The sequence below is a fragment of the Echeneis naucrates genome, chromosome 17 (assembly GCF_900963305.1).
Source record: "Echeneis naucrates chromosome 17, fEcheNa1.1, whole genome shotgun sequence".
NCBI classification, from domain to species: Eukaryota; Metazoa; Chordata; class Actinopteri; order Carangiformes; family Echeneidae; genus Echeneis; species Echeneis naucrates.
Genome location: NC_042527.1, coordinates 3,333,481 through 3,358,903, shown reverse-complemented (window position 1 = coordinate 3,358,903; position 25,423 = coordinate 3,333,481). Strand labels below are relative to the sequence as shown.

Below are 25,423 nucleotides of genomic sequence, written 5' to 3'. Positions count from 1 at the left end.
GTTTTATGAATATTCATGAGTATGCAAATGCATCAGACTTGCGCCCGCCCACCGCCGCTGCCTGATCTGGGTTGTTCAGTAACAGCAGCTTTCAACCGCTGTCGCAACCCCAGGAAAAACGCTTGGAAAAGCATCATACTTCAAAAGGAGCTTTGTGGCGAAACCCATCTGTTTTTGAGAAGACGGATGCTGATATCACGATTAGCCTCTCCACACCCAAACACAGAGCAAGCATTCGCCATTGTTGTCTGTTTTACGTTGCTCCCGCATTCCAGCCTTTGCATATATATGTAAATAAACTGGGGAAGAAAATTGGCTGCTAGAATTTGTGATGTACGAAATACAACCGAGGAGCTGAAAAACTGAATCCAACTTTTTCAGATCTGGTTTTGAAACAGCATTTTCAAATTTAAAATGCTCAGTTATGGCGCGCACTCAGACTTCACAGCTGAAATGTCTTGTAGCAGAACCCAAACACTACATAGACGTTAATAATTTGAAAAACAAAATTTTGGGGGTAGGGGGTCTTTAAGGAAAACACATTACACTTAAAAAAGCACGCATTGTGGATTTTCCTATTGAGTGGAGTCAAAGTTTGAGGTGTTATTAGCTAATAGCAGGCCAACACTACAGAAACTCTTTTGCTGTAGTAAGGTGGACGTTTGTCAAGTGCACTGGTAAACAATCATTCTTTGAGTCTTCTCTTTTGCAACATTAGAAATGGAATACTCAACTGGAAAATGCAAGTACTTTTCATTTGACTCTTAATCTTCAGTTGGACTGTGCAGGGCCTCAGGCTAATGGTGGAGCTATCAATTACTACCCTCCACCACTTACAAGCAAGAAACGTGTCATTCGTGTAGACACACCTGCCAGTCCTGCTTAGGGTGCTGTTCTTAGAGCACATTCTTTCCCGCCGAAGCTTGATATACCTTTTAAACCTCATTTGTCATGCAGGTATTGTGATGTTGTCTAAGTGTTGATGCTGCAGGATTAGTTTAGTGGTATGGTGCATTAATAACAAGGTTCCTTCTAGATAGGCACACAGCAGAGGATACATTCATTTTGGGCTCTCTCTCATTTTGATGTTGATGTCCGCCCTGGGACTCCTCTTTTTTTGGCTATTCAGACTACTTGTCCACTTCACAACACATCAGATCCTTCCCTCACTGCTCCTCAGAGTTGGTGATGTAACCAGGACATAAAGAGGCTCAGCAATACTTATTTTGGTAAAGGATACACTTTTTTTCTGTACGTTACACATCCTGCATACTGCGGCTCGTGTCAGTGGTGATATTGTACACTGATATTTAATTTATGCAACCAAGGTGAGTTTGTGGCATCTCAGCTCTTGTCATTTCTTAACCATTTTGGCCAAAACTACTTAATTGGGTTGTGTGACAAAGTTGGGATAATACGTGCTTGGCAGCAGACATTAACTCGCCATAAAGGACAATTAAGCTTATGTAATCTAATGAAAAGACACAGCACAGGTAAATGTTGTCATTATATGTTATCAACCTTCTCTGTGCTCGAGTGTCACTTTATAGGTCGAGTCAAGAAACTTGTGTATGATTAAACCCCGGCTGAACAGCTGTGTGGGTGAGCGCTGAATGAGCATAAACATGACAGTTTTAGAACAAATTCACTTGCCTCCATGACTGCTAGATAGCCCTTGTCTCTCCACCTGCCCACTCTCACCGCTTACTGAGGATAAATTACTTCTAAGCGGCCATTACTTAGTGAAATGCCCTTAAATTGGACAGCGTAGCCCTTGCACATGCAAATTTGACGAAAAACCATGAAGATGGGTTTCATGCTTGAACGACGGATCCATCATATTGGACAAAATGTAAGATGAAAATGCACTTTTGATCCAGTGTCAAATTCAAAACCAGATCATAATATGCAGTTTGGTGACTTCAAGGTCAAAATCCAATGCCAATCATATCAAATCAAAAAATTTATTTACTAAATGTATCAATTAAAAATTTTCAGGCCTGGACTTCCGTTTGCATGAACACACATAATAAGGCTATTTGCAATTTTCTGGTCTTGTCTTCATATAAAATTAGTCCATAAAAAGATTCTTCTCCAGTATAGTTAAGCAAAAGTATTTTCAGCAACACTTACAACTTAATGGTATCAGAAGAAAGATGTTTATGGTTGAGGATGATACTTTAATTTTACAATATGCTTACGTTGTGTTTGAAAGTAGAGTTTTTTAGATTTGGAGTGACAAAGTTATCAAAATTAGGACATTAATAAAATCTACAGCTTAGCTAGCAGCTCTGTTAAGATGCTCTACAGGAAGCAAGTCAATTAAAAAATAAATAAAACCATACAGAATAAATTGTATCACATTAATACGAGCATGCAGAGAAGACAGAAGACTGCAACACAGCTAAAAAACATTTCTATCATAATAGTTTATTTCTTCAGATGCTAATAACATGTTAGCTGAACTGTATTGCAGCCCTGTGATGATTCAATCGAAAAGCATTTTTCTATTTTTATCTATGTGTGAAAACTCCAACATAAGCAGGGACAAGTCATCAGATTAATGAAAGACAGTAAAGCATACCCCATGAGTATATTAAACTTGTGCTTAAGCACAGTTTCTAAGTACATGTACTCACAATCCACTGTTGGATACAGTTTGAGTTGGATGGATCTTTTCAGATTTCTGAAAACAGACATTTCATGGAAGCCCAACTTACACAGGAAAGCACATTCCCTTGAACCTTGCCAATCTCCCACACTTAATTAGCCCCTCCTTCTAAATTCACCTCAGGTAGCGGGCACATGTTGTCCAGCATCTGGCTGCAGTAAACTGACTGCTCTCCATAAAAAATTGCCTAAGGTTGTGGAGCACTAGGGCAGTGTGTGTGGAATTGGAATTAGTATCCACCTGTTTCCAGAAAAGTGTTTGCCTACGCGGACCCAAGCAATTCACAAACTGGGAGCTCTCAACTCTATATACTGTAACTGGCCTCAATCTGACATCATGTTTGGCCCATTAGCCCCGATACAGCCTACAACCTACATGAGGTCTGTGAACAGCCTAATGTTTGTTTAGAAACTCAAAATAGGCATACTAATTGCAACTGCCTCATTAATTGAAAGTGGTAAGAAGACACTAAGAAGTTAATGAAGATGTCAAGGAAGAGTGCATTGGCAGGCTTTTACTGCACTGAAGAACGTAAAGCAAAAAGTCCAGTTATATTGCATCTGCATATGAAAAATACTGGGCAACACGACGGCATAGTGGTTAGCGCTGTCTCCCCACAATAAGAAGGTCATTGGTTTTATTCCTGGCAGGGGTCCTTTCTGTTCTCCCCGTGTCTGCATGGGTTTCCTCTCACCATCCAAAGACATCATGTTTAGGTTAACTGGTGACACTAAATTGACCATAGGTGCGAATGTGAGCGTGGATGGATGTTGGCCTCTGTCTGTCTCTGTGTGTTGGCCCTGTTACGGACTGGTGACCTGTCCAGGGTGGAATTGGCTGGAATTGCCTCCCGCAACCCAGAAATGGAAAAGCGGTAGACGATAGATGAAAAATGAATGCCTGAGGAAGCTTTATTCTGTTTTTGTAGCACGGAATGAGTACAAGTGTAACTGAAGCTGAGATGTTCTGTTTAAGTAGTGGGATATTCGGCACACTGTCTATTTGTCATGGCTTTGCTTTGTCCTCAATGTGTATCAGACTCCCCGGAAGCTTTTGATGGCTGTATGCGACTGGAGGCAGTGATGCTGAGCAAATGATCTGCTGCGTGTTTATCTATGGATTTCTTTAAAAGGCCCTCTCCCTGCAGCTATGGCTAATTCTACTCATTATTAGTTGTTATTGTCAACTTAGCGGTATTGGCAAATGGCAGAAGTGACTACACAGCTGATTTAATGGATGCTGCCAGTCAGCAGCGTGGCCACAAACGGCATCAGACCGTTCCAAATGGTATTAGAGTGACACCAGCACCAAGGCTCTTCAGCAATACAAAGAATAACAAGAATCTGAGGCAGCGGCAGAATCAATCAACCCCAAATCAACCTTCAAGCTAACATGAAATATGGCATTATCTATTGCAGCACAAAAACAAAAGCAAATAATTGCACAAAATGAATCAGCATATTAATCTACGGATGAAACGCTAACCTCTTGACTTCAATATCCAATATCATCGTAATCCTATACTGCAGTGGTGTTTGGTTAAACGGCCCATGTTTATGTTTCTCCTCTTTACATTTACTCACTCAAGCAGCTGCGTAGCCAGAAAAGCTACTGTAAGCTCTTTAATGGATGTGTTTATTTGACAATGTGGCTTCATTGCACTGAATGCATTAGAAATCTGCTTGTCCGGGACAATGTGTGTCATTCCAGCTATTATCACAATTACTTTGTGCCTAGTTAGTGTTTTCAGTCAAAGACCTTTTGTCTGTGTAATAGTGGGAGTAATCATTACAGCTACATTTGGACCACTACTAATTGCATCCCTGCCCTATTACCCTATGTGGTCAGACTGATAAGCATATGATGGCCCACAAGGGGCTGGATGCTCATTCAATTATCCGCCAACCATTTTTATATGTAAAGATTTTGCTCCACTGAGAACAGTTCAGCTAAGAGGTTGTGAACAATTTTTGTGCACTCAACAGTGTTCTGTGGCTGCAATGCAACATTGATTATATTTAGCATCAGCTTGGGGTGACTTGGTAATTACTAACTATGATACTGCCATGTGTGACCTTTAATTCTGTTGTATTACCTCCAACGGCCCCACAAATGCTTGTGTGCTCGAATAAAATTCCTGTACATCACACAAGTTGCTTGTTTTTATTATGTCAACTTCAAGGCACCAAACAGACCTCACTTACATTTGGCTGTAAAACGATTTTAAATGAGTTTTAAAAACAAGAGCAAAGGGGAAGATGGGCTACTATTGAATAGTTACTTGAGATACAGAAGTATCGAAAAAATTTATATTTTAAAGGTCATGCTGTATGAGTAGTGTAGATAAAGAGAGTCTTTATTTGGTTTGCAGCAGTAGTGAGCAATTGACTCAAATCATCCAGCCAAATAAACTGCATAAATACTGAGCCTCAAATACAGTGCATGCCATGATAATTCAGTTTAGACGTGCATATGTTCTACAAATTGTTCAGAAAGCCAACAGCAGATAGAACAAATAACCTGAAATATCTGCTGTGGCCCTCCTGGAGAATGAATACCTCCTCCCAGACAGAAAAAGAAAAATTAAAATGAAAGTAGCAAAGGTCTCAGTTCACAGAGAAATGCTCATAGCCTGTATTCAGAAACTGAGCCTTAAGACCAGCCGTCAGGAACTTTATGATGTCCCACCTCCTTCCAGTCAGGTCTCGCTTGCCTGTATAGAACGTAGGTTTGATTTTTTTTTTTTTTTTTTTTTTCTGAAATTCAATCCCTCCCTCCTGACGTGCTGGCATCATATCATTGTGTTATTGTTTTTCTTCAGTTACATAATGCTCAAAAAAAAAAAAAAAACAACTTAAAACTCTCCCACATGGACTAGATATGTAGCAGCATAGCACTCGTGTCATTATGTGCTTCTGGCTGTAGCTGACAATGATTCACACTCTTTTAGTTCTGCCTTTCAAGCAACTCTTGAAAAAGTGTCTGCTGCTTCACCTTGCCAATACTATACTACGTTTACCAGCAGGCCACCAACAAGTCTGTCTGTCAATTGGTGCTGGGCAGACTGCCTGCAGTCATTATATGACATTATGCTCTTTTGGCATACGCTAATGTTCAAAGCAATTTACTAAGTGAAAAGAACCTCAAAAAGCAAAGTTTGTCAAACTAAAACAATGCGCTGATATATATTTAAAGGCTCTTTAACGGATTTACAGCTGCAAAGTCATGCTTTTGTTTGGGTTTGTTATGTTCATAACATCCATGTTACATTGCGCACTGTTTGCTGACCTTTGTAATTTGGACAGCATCCATTTTGGCTTTTCAAACCAGGAGAAGAAACCAATATTTGGAGGAGAAGGTGGAGTTATGGAAAAGCGAGGGCTGGATCTAACCTGCTCTGTGCTCTATAGAGAAGCCTTGGCTTCACTTTTCAGAACAAATGTCAAAATCTATCAGAATACACAGGAAGCTGATTGTTCAGCTACAAGAACATTGGATTAATATGAATCCCATTTTTGATGAATCTTCATATTCATATTCAAAGGAAAGAAGTCTCAGTCATTTGGAGCCCACTGGATATTCTAAGCATAGCCTCAGGTACTTCTACATTTCTGTGCAGCATGGTGTAATTTCAGATCCACATCCCCTCACGGACCTTTCAATTACCAGAATTTGCTTTTCTACTGTTGCTGGCAGAATGTCAGATGAGGGCCAATTGACTCTGTGTGGACCTATTTGGAAAGGATTAAACTAGCTAGCAACTAATAAAGGAGATGTTGCAGTATGCATATAGGGACTTTATGGGGTTGAGTCAGTGGTGAGCAGCTTGCGTAATTGAGCAGCCATAGACGGAGAAAAATGACAGCGGGGGGTGGAGATGGGAACTAATGAGGGAGGGGGGGAAATAACAGACGGGCGACTAAGAAAGACAGCAAGGTCTAATGTGGGTTTATATAAAGAAGGTTTACATCTACTGAAGACCTCTAAACGATTCTTTTTAGAAATAAGAAATTACTAACAATATGGTTCAGTCCTCCCCCCTTCACACCCTTTAAATTCAACTCATGGATTTTTCTAGTCTTTCAGTCTGAATTAATAGATTCAGAATAGTTTTGATGAAAAGGTGATTTATTTGTTTCTCCTTAAGAATCATGGGACTGTGACGCTGCTAACACTGAGTATAACACCAACCAGTAATCAAACCTTTGATGAAAGGTGTCTTGCTCATATTTCATGTAAAATTGGTCTGGCAATTAGTCATTCTGATGCTGAAGCACATTGTGTAATTAATACCACCTTTGTAATAAACATCTCTACCCCTCTTAATATGAGCAGAAAAGCTCATCAGTGTGCTATTTTTTGGCTGTTCTGTGCGCCAGGGTCCTATACGTACTTCACACCGTACCTTTTAATACCATTATCAATACATCCTGAAACCAATTACTGTGGACGGAAATGAGATGGCTTCCCCGATTCTAAACAGTTTTAGGCAGGTCATCATAAACTTAAGACTTATTGCGTTTTAAAGCTCCCTGGTGACTCGTTTTACGTTATTATTTATAAAGTCTCTGCTCCAGCATCTGACGACAATGTTGCAGGGGGCCTAATGAATGAGACTGTAACATGACAGCTACCCAGACGTTCAAATTAGCGGGTGATGCGAGTAGGTGTTTGTGCCTCTCTCGCTTTCTATTTATTTCTCAGACATATAGTCCGGAGGTGCTCTGCTAATGATGCAATTCAATTCTAATTTAATAGGGATGACATCTAACAAAAGGACATTATACATCTCCAGCATGTTGGCACTGGCAGATATACAGTAACTGGACTGGCTTCTGTAAAGCATTAGCAGAACCAAGTTAATGAAAAATTTTACATTTCATATCCCCATGTGGGGGTGGTGAGTGTCATTCTCATGCTTGGTCTCCCAGTTGTTCCCCAGACTGCACTCCTCTGGGTATTTGCTTCTCTGGGAGTCACAGCCTCTAATGCTCCCTGATGAACATATAGGCTTCAAAAATCAAGTTGTCTGTAGAGTTATTGTGAATTATTTCTCTGATAGCTTCAGCTAAAGACATGCTGTTGCTTTCCCCCTTAAACTAGAGAATCACATCTTTCTAACAAGCCCCGGTCCAATTTGAGACATTTACTTTCATTAACACAGTTGTCAGTGTCAAGTCAGCTAAGATTTAGATCAGTCTGACTTTTTGACTGGAGCATTCGTGCTCACCCTCCATCTTTGCTAATGACGTCTTTACATTGGACACTCCCGTTGGCTGCAGAGGATGGTGTTACGGCCAATCGGTGTCTCATTCAGAGTCATCACTGTCAGCTGCTGCTGTAGCCAAAGTCTCTGGGATCAATCCTGTATTTTTCTGATCTCATAGTGAGGAGAAGGTTGACTGGGTTTAATGTAGAGACAGAATAAAGATGGAGAGAGACATGGATGAGAAGATGTTATCACCATTTCATAAATTTTGAAATTTACAACTTTATGATAAAAAACACAAAGGCGTGAAAGAATGGAAAGGCCTAAATGCGGAATTTAAGAGGGCTAGAGGCCGTGAGTTACCACTGGGACGTATTTGGATTTTCACATCTGTTCCAGTCACTCTTTCTCCTCTTTGGCTCCTTCTTATTGTCAGCTGGGATTGCTACATCTATCACACCTGCCCTCTTCTGCTCCCTGTCAGCTCTTTCCTCGGTCTGGAAGTTAAATTCCCACCAGACCATAGAGCTGTTGTTCAACCATTTCTGGTGGTGTGCCCCATCTTGGTTTAGGGACTTGTAATCAATACCATGCGCACATGCATGCACACATACACTAACCCAGCCCGTCAGTTATGCCTTTCAGTATCCACCTTGCGCCGTGCACCCGGTTACTATCTGCAGAACTGTGTCAGGAGCCTGCACCTTGTGGCCTGTCTGCCTTGGATGAACCCTGCCCCAATGGATCTGGTGCTGAGGACATGTGCTTCTACTGCCATGATGAAGTCTCTGCACTGTCACATATGCCAGTAAAACCTCAAATGTTGTTTTGTGTCCAAAATTCAGACACCTACCTCTAAAAATCTGTATACATTATCCGTGCAGTTTCTATTTTTCTGTAGCACTGAACTCACATTCATTGTAATGTTTTCAATAATATTCTTATGATTTAATAACACTTGGTGCATTTCCATTATCCCTGGGAATGCGCAAAACCCAAATATCAAAATAAAAAACTGGTAATGGAAACATCTAAATTTCGAAAAACCCCTCAACTATTGCAAAAGTGTAATGGAAACATTTATTTTTGCATTTACAGCCCGGACATGATGTAGGAGTTCATGTGACCAGTTCAGTCATAGGAATTAGAAAATTGTTTTGTCAATCTTGCTTGAAGTGGAGTCTCACAGGAAGAGATTTTACGAAAGTTACGGGATATCACAAGACTAGACTTTACAAGAATTTTTTGCAAAACAACATTCAATGGAAACAATTGCAATTCGGTATTGTACTTTATCAAAATTTTAGAAATACTGCTTTTATTCTTGAAAATGTAATAGAAGTGCAATTGAAAGACTTGGTGCATTGTGTGAAAAGTAACACTGATGCTGTTTCCTGACTTTGTGATACTGATCAGCTGGTTGAATATGTGAGGTGGGGTTGTGTGACTTTCTTTGGCGTCCGCTGCTGACACGCTGCTATTTTCTTAATTATCAGCCGGTAAAGATGTTAACAGAGGTATTGATGGGCCTTAATTGACCATATGGCTGTTTGTTTGTTTAGCTGGAGTTTTGCCAGGGAATGCACTGATAAGACACCCCCGCCTCTCAATACACACATACACATGCACACACGTATGGACAAAGAGGGAGCAAGCGCAGCATATAATTTGTAGCGGTTCTACTAACTAACCACACTGTCCTCCAACTTTATTGGCATTATGCTCTGCACTGACATTATTGCTTGCTCTGCTGCTTCTTAACCCAGCAGTGCTTATCCGTGTATTATGTGTGGATGTGTAACTGATGGGGGGGTGTTCCCTGCTTGTTCAAAACTGGATTCAGTCTGTAGGCTCAGTGACTCCGTAAAAAAAAATAATTATAGTCTTTCAGGAAAATAATGTTCCCACACAAAATCACCTCCACAGCCCCTTTTTTTTGTCCTCAGCTGATTTATCCTGTCGCACCTTTTAATTGAAAGCTTTTCTGTTATGCTTATCCAGTTTTCTGCTTATTTTCAGTGACAGCAACAAATTAAAAATTAGGCAATATCAGGATGTGAAGGCTTCGTAGTTATCTTTTGAGAAGGCCTCATAAAATAGTGACAGCTACATGTAGGAGTTTGCTCTCGTACCACGATCAACATTTTTCCTGTTTTAATGAAGAAATAGCTCTCGTTCCTTGGGTTTGTCAACAAGCTGCTTTGAGAACCTGTGTCAGCCTTAGAAAAAAAAAAAAAAAAAAGCACACAAAAATTAAGGAAAGAAAGATGGACATGAGTTGAAGTGGCTTAATTGGTTGCAGACAGATTGTGGAGGTCTGCTAAGAGACACTAGAGTCTGTTACATTAGGCCTGGAGTGCTTCTGTTTGCCTACAGTGAGTGGCAAGAGCTGGCATTTCATCCAAACCCGTCAAGTTTATTTTCAGAATATTTATAAATCATTTCCCAATGCTGACGGTTAATGTGACTGGTTTTAGTGATTTACTTGACTAGTTTTTCTTGATTATTCTGTTCATTCAGATGATGACATCTTGAAAATCAGATTGGAATTCCACAAATGCAATTCCTAGAAAGAAGCCTGATTGAGTCACTTGGCAAATATTACCTTCTGCAAAGAACCACATCACATGACAGACTAACACTCTTGCAGGTTAGAGACACACACACACAGGCCACCTCCCTGTTTGATGAATTGGTCATTGGATGGATGCTGCAAGTCTGAGCACTCAAGCCTTTTCATCAGGGATGCGAGTAATGATTTCTCCATTTAATACCCCCTCAAAATACCCTGTATCATTTTTATTGCGATGAATTCTTAACTATGTATCTAATAGGTCCAAAAAAGACTGAAGAAGAAGACAAAAAATAAAATCAAAGGTAGTTTTCATTTGCCAGCATGTGTTTTAAGAGGAAATACATTCATTTAGCGTGTTTCTCACAAACGGTGGATTTGGGTGATTAAAACTAAAGTTAAATGTTTTTAAAAGGTAATGTTAAAAGAAAACAAAAAAAAAAAAACAAACCTCCATGATGCCTTTAACCTGTGTCTGTGGTCTGGTAGTGCGCAGGCCTTCAACATGGTACTGTACACCCCACAGTCTGTACTCCGCTAATGTTTATTTAAGGTAGTGGCGCAAACAGTAAAAAAAAAAAAATATATATATATATATATATGTTTTATGAATAATTTGTGTGTCCACTACGCCAAAGCCACCTCACTGGCCACGTGTCTTATTGGGGGAGAGAGGGGTCGTACTTTAAGCACATGTCCAGTTGAACCATCTCATGTTCACCTCATGTAGGAAGTAGAAATGAATGAAATATTCAAATTTTAACCAAATAAAAGAAGCAGCTGAATTTTAGAAGTTATGCAGGGTTTCACCAAGCTGATGATCAAGCCAAGCGCATAGAGAACCTCCTATTTCCTTGTCCTTTTCACAAAGTCCAACCTTTCATCAAAAGGTCCATGCAGAAAAATCTGGCATCCACTTTCACCCATCCAGCCAGCCGGTCTTTGCTATTCAAATCCTCAGCCCAAGTCCACATGTGAATGTGGATCTGAGGCAGTCTCCATCTCCCTCATTCTCTTCCTTTCTCTTTTCCTTGTCCCCTCACATTCATCTGTGGAGCCTCCTGTTGCTCTCCTTTAACCTCCCTGTTTGTCTCTCTTCAACCATCATCCCTTCCTGTCAGCATCCACCCTCCATCTTCAGCTTTCATCCACCTCTCCTCTTTCCTCTGCCGCTTCCCAACTTCAGTTTGTGGTGAGTCTGAATTACAGAATGAAGGAGGGAGGGTGGGCTGGTGGGAGCAGGTGTGCATCTGGCTTGGCTATTGCTGCTGACTCGCATAAACGCTGAGAGGTGAGTAGTAAGCTGCTGGGGTTGAGGAGTACAGCTTGCCTCTAATGTTGATGGACCTCCACCTGTTCTACCGTTTGCCAAAGGCCCAGACAGGTGCTGGGCAGCATATGCACACACACACACACACATTGAGATGCACAGGTCTGGAGCTAAAAGTGAGCATGAAACACATATGTGTGTCAGATCCAATAAGGGCATCCAGCTGCAGTAATTGCAGTACACACACAGTACACTGATGATTTCCGGACTAGGTTTATTTCTCCACAGCGAAAAAAAAAAAAAGGCCAAGATGTAATTTTAAAATAGGACACCAGCCTCCCAACAGAATTCTTTGCCTCGACCAACTAAAGCAGGAATCACTCAGATGAGTCAGGAGGTCAAAGCCTCAGCCTTTGGCTTGGTCACTCGGTGTCTGGGTGGGAGGCGTAAGGAGCATAATCATGGGGGAACAAGCTTCAGCTTTCAAAGAGCTTTTTTTTTTTTCCTTTTTTTCTTGCTGGTTCCATGTTTGTCTTCCTCCGCCCGCCCATCCCCATTTCATTCCCACTTTCTTATTTGCGCCGTTTCTCCGTGGCCCCCGTCACCTTTGCGCAAACATAATACAACAGCTCACTCCTTACTTGCTCAGCCCAGTGAAGGCAATGGGGAAAAAAAATCCAATAAACATAAGCGACCCTTGACTTGCTTTCATCTCTGAGATGCTATTTAAGCATGTCGACATGTGGTCGATTTTTCCATTCCACCTTGAAGACCTCACTGCCTTGCTCCTCCTTGTCGGTGTCTTCTTCCTCCTCCACCTCCAATACGGATTTCCGTGCCATTTTATTTCACCTCTCCCCTGCTCCCCCGAGTTGGGGCAGAGAAAAGGCCAAGTACACAAAGGGTGTGTGAATAATGCAAAATGAACATTAAATGTCAGGGCTAAAAATTCACACTTTCCTTCTATTGTCTCACTGGCATTTGTGGCATGTTTTATGCATCTTATAATTAATAAAGGAGTCTCAGAGGAAAAGAGGCCTGGCAATTATGGGGATTCCTTACTTCTCTGTGAGCTGATGTTTTAAGATGTTACAGAAAATAATTTAAAAGGCAAATCCCACAAAGTATTCTAGGAATTTTCAACACATATACTCTGCTATATGTATTTTTAGACTGCAATTAAAATATGGCAGTCATGTATATTCTAAAAATGAATTCATTCTCAACCAAAATGTAGAATCTGCAGGAGAAATAACTCAGAGGACTCTTTCAAAAAAAAAAAAAAAAAAAAAAAAAAGATGAAAGAAACCGTCCTCTCTCCACACTAGGTCCTGGTGTTCTTCATGCTGCCGATTGAGCTACTCATCGCCTGCAGGCCTGAAGAGGGACCATCACAATGAAGCAACTACACATATGGTGTCAATGGACACATCAAATAATAACTATTGGTATCAGAGGGCATATATGTGTGTACTGTAAAGGATTTGAATGGTGTTGTATGTAATGTGTGTACTGTAAAGGATTTGAATGGTGTTGAGCACAGGGTTGACATTTTAAAGCCAGCACTACGCAGCCTTAAACCTGCATTCTATATAATGGTCACCAGCAACTCCACTGGTCAGAAATATGTCAGTAATCATTTTTCTAATCATTCCATAGTCTCAGTCTCCAATATTTCAAATGTTATTAAATACAACATGATGCTCATTTTAAAATGATGGTTCCATTTAGAGCAAAATGGATCATAAAGTAGAGGATGGATCAGGGCATGTTAACTGATTGATCATTTGATGAATTTTTATCATGAAAAAAAATGTTGCATCGAGGGCAGCACAGCGGCATAGTGGTTAGCGCTGTTGTCTCACAACAAGAAGGTGGCAGATTCGTTTTGGGTCTGGGTATGACTGGTTGTCTGTCTGTAATGGACTGGCGACCTGTCCAGGGTGCACCCTGCCCTCACCCAATGTGAGCTGGGATTGGCTCCAGCAGCCCCTGCAAACCGGAAATGTATAAGCGGTAGAAGATGAATGAATGAATAATTGCATCAAGAGGCAGAAGGCCCAGATGATCGTAGTTTGATCGATACCGCACCCACCGTGCACATATAGCAGTGCATCGGCATATTTTGTCACCTCCCACCGGTCTCACAATTTTCCTGTGACCTTTCTCGCTTACAAAGAGTTTGCTGCTCACAGGATGTTTTTGTTTCTGACTGTTGCCACTGAAAAGCCCAAGAGGGCTCACCAACAATCATTTCATGGTCAAAAGTCACTGAGAGCAGTTTTTCCCGTCTTTTAACATATATATTTTTTTAACCTCCCTTTTAGACATTTATCTGCGAAATGATTGGCAAAAGATGATACTTGAAGATGAGAAGTACGTCAGATAGAAATAAAATATGTTGCACAAAGGAAGTTCATCTGAGAAAGAACTTAAGAGGAGAGAGAGAATAAGGAGTGTTACAGCAGTGAATGTGCTGCATAAGGCATAAACTCATGGTCATCAAGCCAAACATTCATTTGGCTGTCCTGTATTTCCCTGCGCTTAGCTTTCCCTCTCACTTTTGCTTTACAAAATCAGCAGAGTAAATAATAACCAGAAGCTGAAGAAGCGTACAGCAGGATACGTGTTGATGTCATCACCCCGAAATAAGTCACTATGTTAAAACAGAAACAAATGAACACATTTTGATGCTATATTATCTTTGTTTTTTTTCCAAGACAACAAATAGAGAAATTATATTTCCAGAAAGTGGCTTATTTTTAATTTGCACCGGCTTTACCTCAGGGCCATAAAGTACATGCAACGACAACAACCTATTGTCCCATTGATTAAGCATCAGTCCTGCTTTTAGCTGCATAAATACATTCGCTTGACAGATGACTTTACTAATTGCCTTTTCAGACTGCAGTAATCTCCTGGCGCAGGGAGCGAAAATTAAAAATGCAGCGCCCTGAGTATTGTTTTTTTTTTTTTTTTTTCATGTCTAAGCCTGCATTTATCCACCTGAAATTAATTCTCTAATTTGTTTGTAGGATAAACAGGGAATACTTAGCTTCCCAATCCACTTAAAGCATCTTCCACTGCTCTACATATCCATTCTGATATGCTGATTTGGCAGTGTGGCAAGACATTAACAGTGGATTGAGGAGTGAGAGTGTACTTTCCTGAAGGACACAGCAAATTCTTTTTCAAGTGTTACCTGAAAAGAAAAAAAAAAAAAAAACTACCCAGTTTGGCTGCTTTGACTAAATAGAACGAACATTCGAGGGAGTTTGGTGTTGGATGCATCGAGTTCACACCTGAGCTGTTGTGTGATGAAATATGTAGGCGGGTGTTGATGTGCTTGTCCAAACACACGAGCAAACACGAGCATTGACACTGTGAGGCCACTTTGCACATTTGCACTTAACGCCTGACTTTCAAACAAACCAGAACTTTCCACATTTAATAAAACCCATTTCCAGTTTTTGACCTTAGAGTGATTCATCTTGTGTATCCTTGTATGATGACATTGTGCACGTACTTGTCTCTGTCCCAGCACTTCATCACATATACCCAACAATCTCAACAACAATTTAAAATGCATTGACGAAAGTACTTTTTTTTTTATCATGAAGTAAAAAAAAAAGAAAAAATGATCAGCTTTTTGGTAAGTTCAAAAACTGTATAGAATCCTGACATGTCCGATCATGAGAACACAAAGTTCAATTTTTTAATACTGATAACAATAATAACCCTGTTATATTTAGTATATCAAGCAACACGGTTATTAGCTGGCTTATTGACAGTGACGTAGTTCTTGCCATAGTGATTTCTCTGTTCTGTTCTGCCTCCCATCTGATTAGTGACTGAGCAGTTTTTGTTTTGGCCATCATCAGCATCAGTAGCTGTCTGCTCCATCAGATATTTGTTAAATCACTAACTCTCTGAGGCCTCGGCAACGTTGATGACCTTGACTTTGTTTTTCTGAAGCATTCCTCGTGATAACTGAGGTTTGCCATCATGTGGTTGCATGACAGTGAGACATTAAGGTGGACAATCAAATCAAATCAAATCAGATTTATTTGTATAGCACCAAATCATAATAAAGTTACATCAAGGCACTTTACATATAGAGCAGGTCCAGACCAAACTCTTCATAAAATTATTTAAAGAGACCCAACAGATCCCCCCCAACCCTAACCCTAACCCTTGGCACAGCGGCAAGGAAAAACTCTCTTTAAGAGGCAGAACCAGGCTCGGGGGGGCAGCCAACTACCTCGGGTTTAGAGTGGGAGAGATAGAGAGAAGCTTATTCTGGCTGGTATCTTCTTGATACCATCTTCTCCTTCTTCTTCTTCATCTCTCTGTTCAGAGATCTCGTGCTCACTGAGGTGACATGTTCTATCTCCATGTTTCTGGGCTCCTCCCATATTCATATTTATTAGTTAATGTTAATTACAGCCAGCAAAAAAATATAAGCATTTATTCCAAATGTTGACATGAATGGCAACCTTTAGAAAATTTTTATGATTGTTTACTTATAAGTTATTTAATGCATGAGCAATTTAAGTAATTTAAACAATTAAAAAAATCTAAATCATCAGTAAAGCTTAGGGTAGGTCAATTGTTAATGCTACAAAAAAGACAAGTACCACTAAAATATAATATATACTATTCTAACTATAACCCCATTCTGAGGATTTTCTGTTGCAGGACATCATATCACAAATACATTGGCACAATATGATTCATTATTATTATTATAATTTGTATTTATATACCATAATAATGGCAAGATATTGAGATTACATGAGTAAGTCCCACTTTTCATGCTGTGGCCCCGACTCTCAGGGTCAGAATATACATTCATTCTTTCATCTTCAACTGCTTGTTCATGGCCGGGTCACGGGGGGTGATGGAGACGATCCCAGCTCACGCTATAAACACGTGCATACACGCACAGCTATATTACACTCTCAAAATATACACGTTGTATATACAGTAAAAGTTTTTGTTGTTTAGTGTTGCAAATATAGGGGGAAAAAAGAAAAGAAGAAGAAATGCACAATGTAGAATAAAAATTACTCTGCCTTATGTAGCAGCTTTTTATGTTTCTGGGTCAGTTATATTATTTCCTTGTATATTATTCATATACTGATAAATGACTAAATGCGCTTTCAATGGCACAAAAGGGAGGCTTCATTGTAGATTAATCACTTTCTCTTGCTTTATTAATAGTAATAAGCGTTTTTTCATCCTCAAGCAAAACTCCAAGAAATGTGCTGTTTAGCTCCATCCCTCAATTACTTTAATTATCACAGCAATACTATTTTGTTTTTTGGGGTTGTGCTTTGTTCTTTAATGAAGAGCAAACTTTTTTAGATTCACCATATTTGGTGCGTTTTGTTATTTATATTTGCTGTTATTTTTTTTCTTTCTCTGGAGCTTACAGAAAGACCAATATAAACTTAATGATGATTAATCTTTCATGTTGATATGAATGGCTTCCTTAACGCCTGACCTTTGACCTGTCTCCACTCATTGTTGTAAGTGCCTTGGCTTTGCAGACAGCAAACTGCTCCCAGTCTTCACCGTGATATGCTTGTCAATTATTAATTCTTGTTACCTTAAGTAAACATGTACACTGTCCAACTGTAACTACAACCTGACTCTGATTTTAATACTCCAAGTCTTTTTCCCTCTTCCAAAACATAGCAGACTCCAAGATCAATACTCACCAATGTTCAGCATCCTGATGCTCTGCTTTAAGTGGACAGACTATGAGCTGTCCATAAAACAGGCATGGACTCAAGATCTCTGAAGTGAAGTGCTTCCTGTAGAGCACGTGTCAAACTCAAGGCCCGAGGGCCACATCTAGCCCAGGATACAATCATAGTCGGCCAACAAGATCATTTCAATTGTCTAATTTTTAATGGCTCGTCGAGGTGCCTGTAACATTCATACTACCAATTCCATAATGCAGCAAAACAGTTGCCGTGCTGAACAAAAGGCTCTCCGCAAGAACCCTAATTTCAGCTTCCCTGATGACACACCAATCAGGCATCTGTGGATGTTTCCAACTGTGTACAAAACAGTGTCTTATTTGTGGAGCTAAGGTGGCTGTAATTTGAGAATAAAAAAATAAAAATGTGTATGTATGCTATGCCGGCATAGTGGTCGCCCCACAATAAGATTACAGGTTCGGTTCCTGGGCCTGGGGACTTTCTGTGTGGAGTTTGCATTTACTCACTGTGCCTGTATAGGCTTCCTCCGGGTACTCTGGTTTCCTCCCACCTTCCGAAGACATGCATGTCTAGTTTAACTGGTGACTCTAAATTCACAGTAGGTGTGAATGTGAGCATGAGTAGTTGTTCGTCTCTGTTTGTCTTTGTGTATTGGCCCTGGGATTGAGTGGTGACCTGTCCAGAGTGTACCCCGTCCCTTGCCCAATGTGACCTGGAATTGGCAGCCCCACGAAACGGAAAAAGCAGTAGAAGATGGATGTATTTATGTTTTCACTATACATTTTCATGGAGAACTGTTTATTTTTAGGGGCAAAATATTTTATTCTGTCTGTTTCAATTTATATTTTTATTCAAAATCTGGTTAGTTTTAATCTGTTCAACACATTTTTTTTTTCCCTGTAACCTAATGTGTGCTATGAGTTTTGGCCCCTTACATGATTGAGTTTGACACCCCTCCTGTAGAGCCTTAAACCTGCAATCAACACGTAACAGCCATCAGCTAACTGTGGTTGTGTAAAGAAGTCCAAATATATTGAAGTCTATGTGAAAATGGCCCGTTTTGTCACTTGGTTTATTAGCTCTGTAAACATTTTCCCAATGAGTTTGTCGTTTCAGTTTTTAGTTTCAAATTTTCTTCAATATAACATGATGTTCATGTTGAAATGTGGTCCAATTTAGAGGGAAATTAGGGCACATTAACAGATTGATTTTGTTATCAAAATATAAAAGTCACTCTTCTGGCATCTGTAACAGCGACAGACATGAATCCATGCTGCTACCACAGTTTTCAGAAGAGTCTCATTCATTCCGTGTCAAGGTGAATGGCGTCTTGCGCCGTGGCCGAGGAGGGAGACTAACTGGATTCCATTTGACCTTTATTTGCATAAGAACGGGTGATCAAACTGATGAGGAGGCTGGTTTGCATGCGTGTGAGTGTTTGGACAACCACTGACGGTTCACCTGGCAGATATTAATGACCCAGCCACCGCAGCTCAGGGCATCGTGAGAGGGAAAGGCTGTTAAAGCTCAGTAGCTTTACTGCCCAAACTTATTTTGTAGAGTTCATTTAAAGGCATTGTTGGAAATGTAAGAGCTGTTTTAACAGACGTAAGAGTAGAATAAAGAGAGGTTCTTGGCTTATTAGGAAATGGATTCTAAAGTGAACAACTATTACTGTTTTTATGACCAAGCATATTTTAAATAATTTATTTGAGAAGTGAGGGTGTGAACATACACGGTAAATCAATTGCATATAACATAAATCAGAAGGACAATTCACACCGCCCATGTGCATTTCTGTTCTCTGGCTTTGTCTTAAATGACTGCAAATATATTGGTATGACAAAGGTAAATCAAATCAAACTTAAGCTATGACATTGTGTAGACTCTGTCACTGTTCTCCGAATGAAGGTTTTGTGAAATAAGATAATATCTGACCAAAGGCGTGATGTGATAATAAACCCAAAAGTGACTCTAATGGCAAGATAATAGATAATATTGAAGTCCATGTGAAAATGACCCTGCTTCATTTTCTTTAACTACTTGATTTGCTAATAAAGTATTAATTGTTTATCGTCTCCTTCAATATTAACTTGATATTATTATTATTATTCTTTTTAAACAATGGTCCGGTTCAGTAGAAAATGGACAGACTGTACCACAAGATGACCTGCCCAACAATCAGGATCGATTCCAAAGCAGCTCACATCACATCTCAGTCCTCCTCAGCCTCACCTTATCTTCCAAATATGATTTCTAGTGGTTTCAGAAAACTTGGATTGTGACAGAAAATTAAAAACAGCAGTCTTTACCACAGTTGGTTGACATTTGGGTCAGAATAAAAGGCTTCTGAACAACCATACAACACAAAGACACCTAGACATAACCCTAACCCTAACCCTAACCCTAACCCAACATAATCAAGGGTTGTGGTATAATAACACCCTGGTCCTAAAGAAACTTACACATCTAGGGCTGCTTTTATACATAATAAGGCATTAGCACTCAGATCAAAATATTACACAAATGCACACACATTTGCAAAAAGTCAAATTACCACAATTAAATGTCCGCACAGACGACTGGGGAGCCGTGCCAGCTGCTGAAATTTGCTTTTTGGCCAACATTAACAGTAGCACACGCTGTCTTAAACTTTTTACTTTTCTTAATGTTTAAATGTAACTTTATTACAATAAAACAGAGAGGAAATCTCTGCATGTTTAAATGTTTTAGGTCAGTGTCAGGTGTGTCTGAAATTATTAGCGGAATCAAGCAAAAACTAATGTCCACTACAGAGGACAAAAAAGAATTTCCAGGTCTCAAGAGGTTACATTCACTTTCACGTAAATATCAACCAAGAGCTGGGTCCTTGTCAGTAGAATGTGATTTTAATGACAGCACAATAAAATGAATGTCCTTCCAATTTCTGCCTTTGATTCCTGTTCATGGTTTTGTTGGAGTAATTACACTTGTCTGTGACATGCAGACAGTACCTTTCATGCTCACATTCAAGGCAGACATGAAAACATTCATGCTGCTTTGCCAAGGTGGTAAATATAACTTTTAAAGTAGCATTATGCTATCTTTAAAAATTGGGGCTTTCATTGCAATATGCGGACAGCGGTGTCCATCAATGAAAGCAAAACCGGGTGTAGAATAAGTCCTGAATGCCTAAAAGCAATTCAGCCATCCATCACCTCATTTTGTGATTGAAGCAAAATTTTCTGTTTGGGTTTTCAGGCCAGTGGGAGGTGACTGTCAGAAGAAATGCCGGTCCCAGGTGCCCTAGTACATCACCACCGGGACCATGGCAACTCCTTGGCCAATGAGAAGAGAGAGGTGCTCCTATGGCTCTGCCTGCCTTGCTAGATGGTCGGCATCTTCCTTGATGCTCCTATGGTTGCCGTGGGTGTTTCTATGGCAGCCGTGGCCCACCCGCGCTGAACAAGTTGGCGGCGGGGGACATGGGGGAAAGGCCCTCCACAGTTCCTTAACTTTTCCCTCTTCCTCGTCCTCCTCCTCATCATCCTCCAGCTCCTCATCGTGGGGCTTCAGCACGAGGCAGAGTGGGGGGCAACTGGACTGGCTGCTGTCGGAGAAGGGGCCGTTCCACAAATGTCCAGAGTACACAGAGTTCAGAGAGCGGTTCCAGCAGGGATATTCTACCAGATACAAGATTTACAGGTGAGAGACTTCTGCACCTTAATGTTCATTCACACCAAAGAGGAAAAACCACAGCGACAACATAATACAACAAATCTTTTGAGTCTCAACATACAGTCAAAGAGCTTTTTGCTTTTTTTTTTCTAAGACTGTAAGTTGATTAACATACAAATGAAATTGTTACGAGTGATCACTTTTGTTAGATTTTTCAAAATGTAATCAACTTAATTACTTGATTAAACTTTCAGTAGTACATTAATTCAACTTATTGTTTACAAGTTTAGAAAATTTTATATTTAATTAACCAAATTAAATAAAGGTTCCTTTACTAATCAGGGAAATTCTTTGATTCCTTGGGATTTTAGACATAAATTACTGTTTTGGAACAGTTTTACAGGATTTCTATTGATAATCCATAGTTAATATTTTATTTACGTTTAAGTGAATAAGTAAGGATTTGGCTGCGTAACACATGCTGAAAAAGTTAGTGCATTGGTGTTCCATCATAATATTTTTCTATTATTGCTCAGGAAACAAGAGCAAATTCGTTTACATTCGTTTTGTCAAATGTTCAGCTGTAATGTTCATCAAATCACACCAGTGGACTTTAAAATATTTAAAAAGAGCATCAAGCAGGCCTACATTCTGGTGTATTGGGATACTGTAGCTTGGTTTCAGAGCATTTCTGATATTGACCTGTCAAAAAATGGAATTCAAGGATTAAGGAAAATTTCCCTAGTTAAAGAAACAAACATAATATTTTAACAATGAAGCATGAAGTGTAAAACCAATGGCTCCAGCTCAAGAGCTGTGTGTTTGAGATCATGCAAAGGAAAGATGAAGGATGGATGAAAAGTAGCTTGTGATTTGATGTTGTCAGAGCAAAATCTGTGGATGCGATCCAATGTTGGCTTTGTGTTTTCTGCTTGAGGAAAAAAAAGCGGAACAAAGACCTCCAACCTTTCCTTGCTAAATGTGAAATCAAGCACCTTTGTGTATTTGTCCTTTATCAACCTCATTAATTAGAAATGAATTGCTCTGGACAATATTTTGGGTCTTTGTTTTGAGTGTGAATTGATTTTACAGGAAGTTTATACCACTGCTGTGCTTTCTCATTTATCTAAATAAAACTGTGTTGTAAGTTGGACTCTTTAAAGAACTAAACAGGGATCAGAAGCGAATGGTAAATGTGTTGTATTTTGCAGATTAAAGCCAAACCACGAAATATGCTCACTATGTAGTCTGTCAATCAATAAAAGAAGAGCTCTTGTTCATTTTGAGTGGCAGACAGAGAACAGAGAGGCATTGCTGCGTTATACCATGTCATGTTTTTTGGTGCAAATCCTCTGAGTTCTTCCTGCTTATATGTGATATGTTGAAATGTGTCTACAGGCTTAGGCCGTAATTTAAAGTATAACGATATACAGTATAATTAAATATATATATTAATAGATTTGTTTATATGCTTTAAAAAAATACAATAACATTACTGTTGATTAACTATTATTAGCGTTCGACAAAAGATCCCACTAAGTATTCTGTGACTGGACTGCTTTGAAATATTTAATTTTGGGCATAACCTGTAACTTAACAGCAGGAAACCAGGTCAGTGTCTTCTTCTATGTCTGATTTTAGTCACACTGTTAAATCCACATCCATTCTCTTATGTCAGACAGCACAACAGACACAGATCCAACTGCTTTATGTTTTGCAGCTGGTTTTTGCACACACAAATTCAGCCATCCACATGATCAAAAATAAAAGCTGATCCATCAGACCAGACCGGCTTCTTTCGTTGCTCTAGCTATCACAACAAAGATACTGAACAGACACTCCGCTCAATTCCTGTGTTTTTCATGAATACACTCCTCAGACACAATGAGGATTTATTCAACTTCTGTCCATCACCATCACCATCCTGCCCAGAAAGCCCAAACACTCTTTTTCTTACAACACACTCTGTTACAAGTGTGTGGTTGTTTCTTCGAATGTGCACATTTAGCACAATATAACAATGTTTAAAACATTCAGAGACTGCCACTAAAAATGAATACATTGTTTTTCACTTTTCACATTTGAAAATATATGTGTGTGTGTGTATGTGCGTTAAGGCTTTTAGCTGTGCGGTCTATAAATGATGCAGTGGAGTCCTGCACAAGGATCAGAATTCATGCTGGCCTCTATATCCATGATCGTTATTCCAAATGAGGCTGCAGTTTGAATTTCTTTCTCTCTCTCTCTCTCTCTCTTGCTCTCTCTTAATTATCTGTGGCCCTTTCTTGACTGTTTCCTGTTTCCTTGGCTGTTTCAAAAGACAGAATATCCCGACGTATAGCCTTTGTCGCTCTCTCTGCCTTGCTGCCTGGATTTTTCAACTATTATCCATTCAGCAAAAGTCCTCTGAAGATGTGAAGATATGTGATGGGCTGTTTCAAAGTCATCCAGTCGCTCATTCATTTTTAGCAGGTGCCGCTTTCAGTTCTTTGCCGTTCTTCTGGTCACTTTGGAAGCAGGGGATAAAAGAAATGTCTCCATCAAAGGCACTTTCAGCAGTTCCTCATACCAAATTGGACCTTTTAGCTGACCACGTTTTGCTATATGGCGTCTCAAACTGAAGGATTTTTTCTATTAGAAATACAAAGAGACAGTATTTTCCTGTCTCCCTCCTTTCTCCGCCTTCTATGCTATAAATTCATCTCTAGCTCCTTTTACATCAATTTGAATCAAATGGAAATGACAGCATCACTTACAAATAAGGTGAAAGTGCAGTGTGAAATGACAGGTAAAGTTTGACATACGTTGACATAAGTAGGGCAGACTGTCATGTGACTCTGCTTTTAGCTCCAAGATACTTCCAGTGATCACTGAAAATACAACATGGCCAACTCCTCCTGATATGTTTTTCTTTCTCAGGCACGGAAGTCCAAACTTCTAATTACTTTTATTTTTGCTATTCTTAGGTTAATCAAGCACTTTTACTTTATAGCAGTGGATGTCAGATTCTGACTGTAGAGCTCTGGAGGCAGAAAGAGACAGGAGGAGAGAGGCAAGGAAGCACAAGCGAGAAGACGCTAAGTTCATAACATGCATTAATCATGGGGAGTTCTCCAGCTGTCCAGGTTTGTTGCAGCCTAACTGGGAGATGGGTCAAAGCAAGCTCGAGGTGGTGCTTCCTCCCAAGTACAAACCGTAAGGTGGATCCACAGGAGAGGAAGCTGATAACTGAAGCGTCTCCCTCCCACTTCACTTTTAGGGATTTCAGGAACTTTATCAAACCTGAATTGAACTGAAGCAAGCACAGTTGGCCTAATTGATACTATGAGATACATTATATTGCCAAACGTATTCAGTCACGTATACAAATAATTAAAATCACATGTTCTAATCACTTTAAAGGCCACAGGTGTATAAACTCAAGCACCTTAGCATGCAGACTGTTTCTACAAACATTTGTGAAAGAATGGGTCGCTCTCAAGAGCCAAGTGAATTCCAGCGTGGTACTTTTATAGGAAGTGAAAGGAACTCTGAATGCTTCAGCATACCAAGAGATTTTGGATAACGCCATCCTCCCAACTTTGTGGGAACAGTTTGGGGATGGCCCCTTCCTGTTCCAACATTACTGTGCACCAGTGCACAAAGTCCATAAAGACATGGATGAGAGAGTTTGGTGTGGATGAACATGAGTGGCCTGCACAGAGTCCTGACCTCAATCCAATCGAACACCTTTGGGATGCATTAGAGCGTAGACTGAGAGCCAGGCCTTCCCGTCCAACATCAGTGAAGGAAAGCCTTCCCAGAAGAGCTGAAGCTGTTAGAGCTCCAAAGGGGGGACCAACGTCATATTAAATTGTATGGCAATTGTATGAGTTGTATGACATTATGTAGATGGAAAAAAAATCTGAAGTTTATTTTAAGGACATATCCTCATTAAAGGTAACACTCCTTAGAGCAGAGCTGGAGTGCCAGGGAAATGACATCTAAAATATCTATATCTGAGATGTTGGGCATCTAGTAACTTGACTTGAGTTAAATTACAGGTCGCCCAGGTTTTTGTGTCCTGAAGGAATGTGAAGTTTGGCCAACTGATTTGTTTCATCTGGCTCCATAGATAGGTGCAATTAACACAGACATTTTTCAGGCATTCCGGATTAAAAATGCATGTGATGTGATAGATATTGTTGTTTGACATGGCATAGCTTGGATTCTTCACGTCATGCTGTCGAATCAATTTTGACTGTTCAGCCCTAAATATAAATCTGAAAATAAATAACCATTCCTTTAAAAGAGACACGGTGCAGCTACAATTCAA

General features: G+C 39.9%; 1 protein-coding gene across 1 annotated transcript in view; it reads left to right on the top strand.

Annotated features, from left to right (window-relative positions):
• Positions 1-25,423, top strand: part of brinp2 (bone morphogenetic protein/retinoic acid inducible neural-specific 2) — a 200,932-nt gene that overhangs the window by 68,634 nt on the left and 106,875 nt on the right. The window contains exon 2 of the mRNA XM_029524578.1: positions 20,692-21,135. Coding sequence (XP_029380438.1) covers positions 20,759-21,135 — 377 coding nt within the window. The 5' untranslated portion in view covers positions 20,692-20,758. The remainder of the gene's footprint in view (positions 1-20,691; positions 21,136-25,423) is intronic.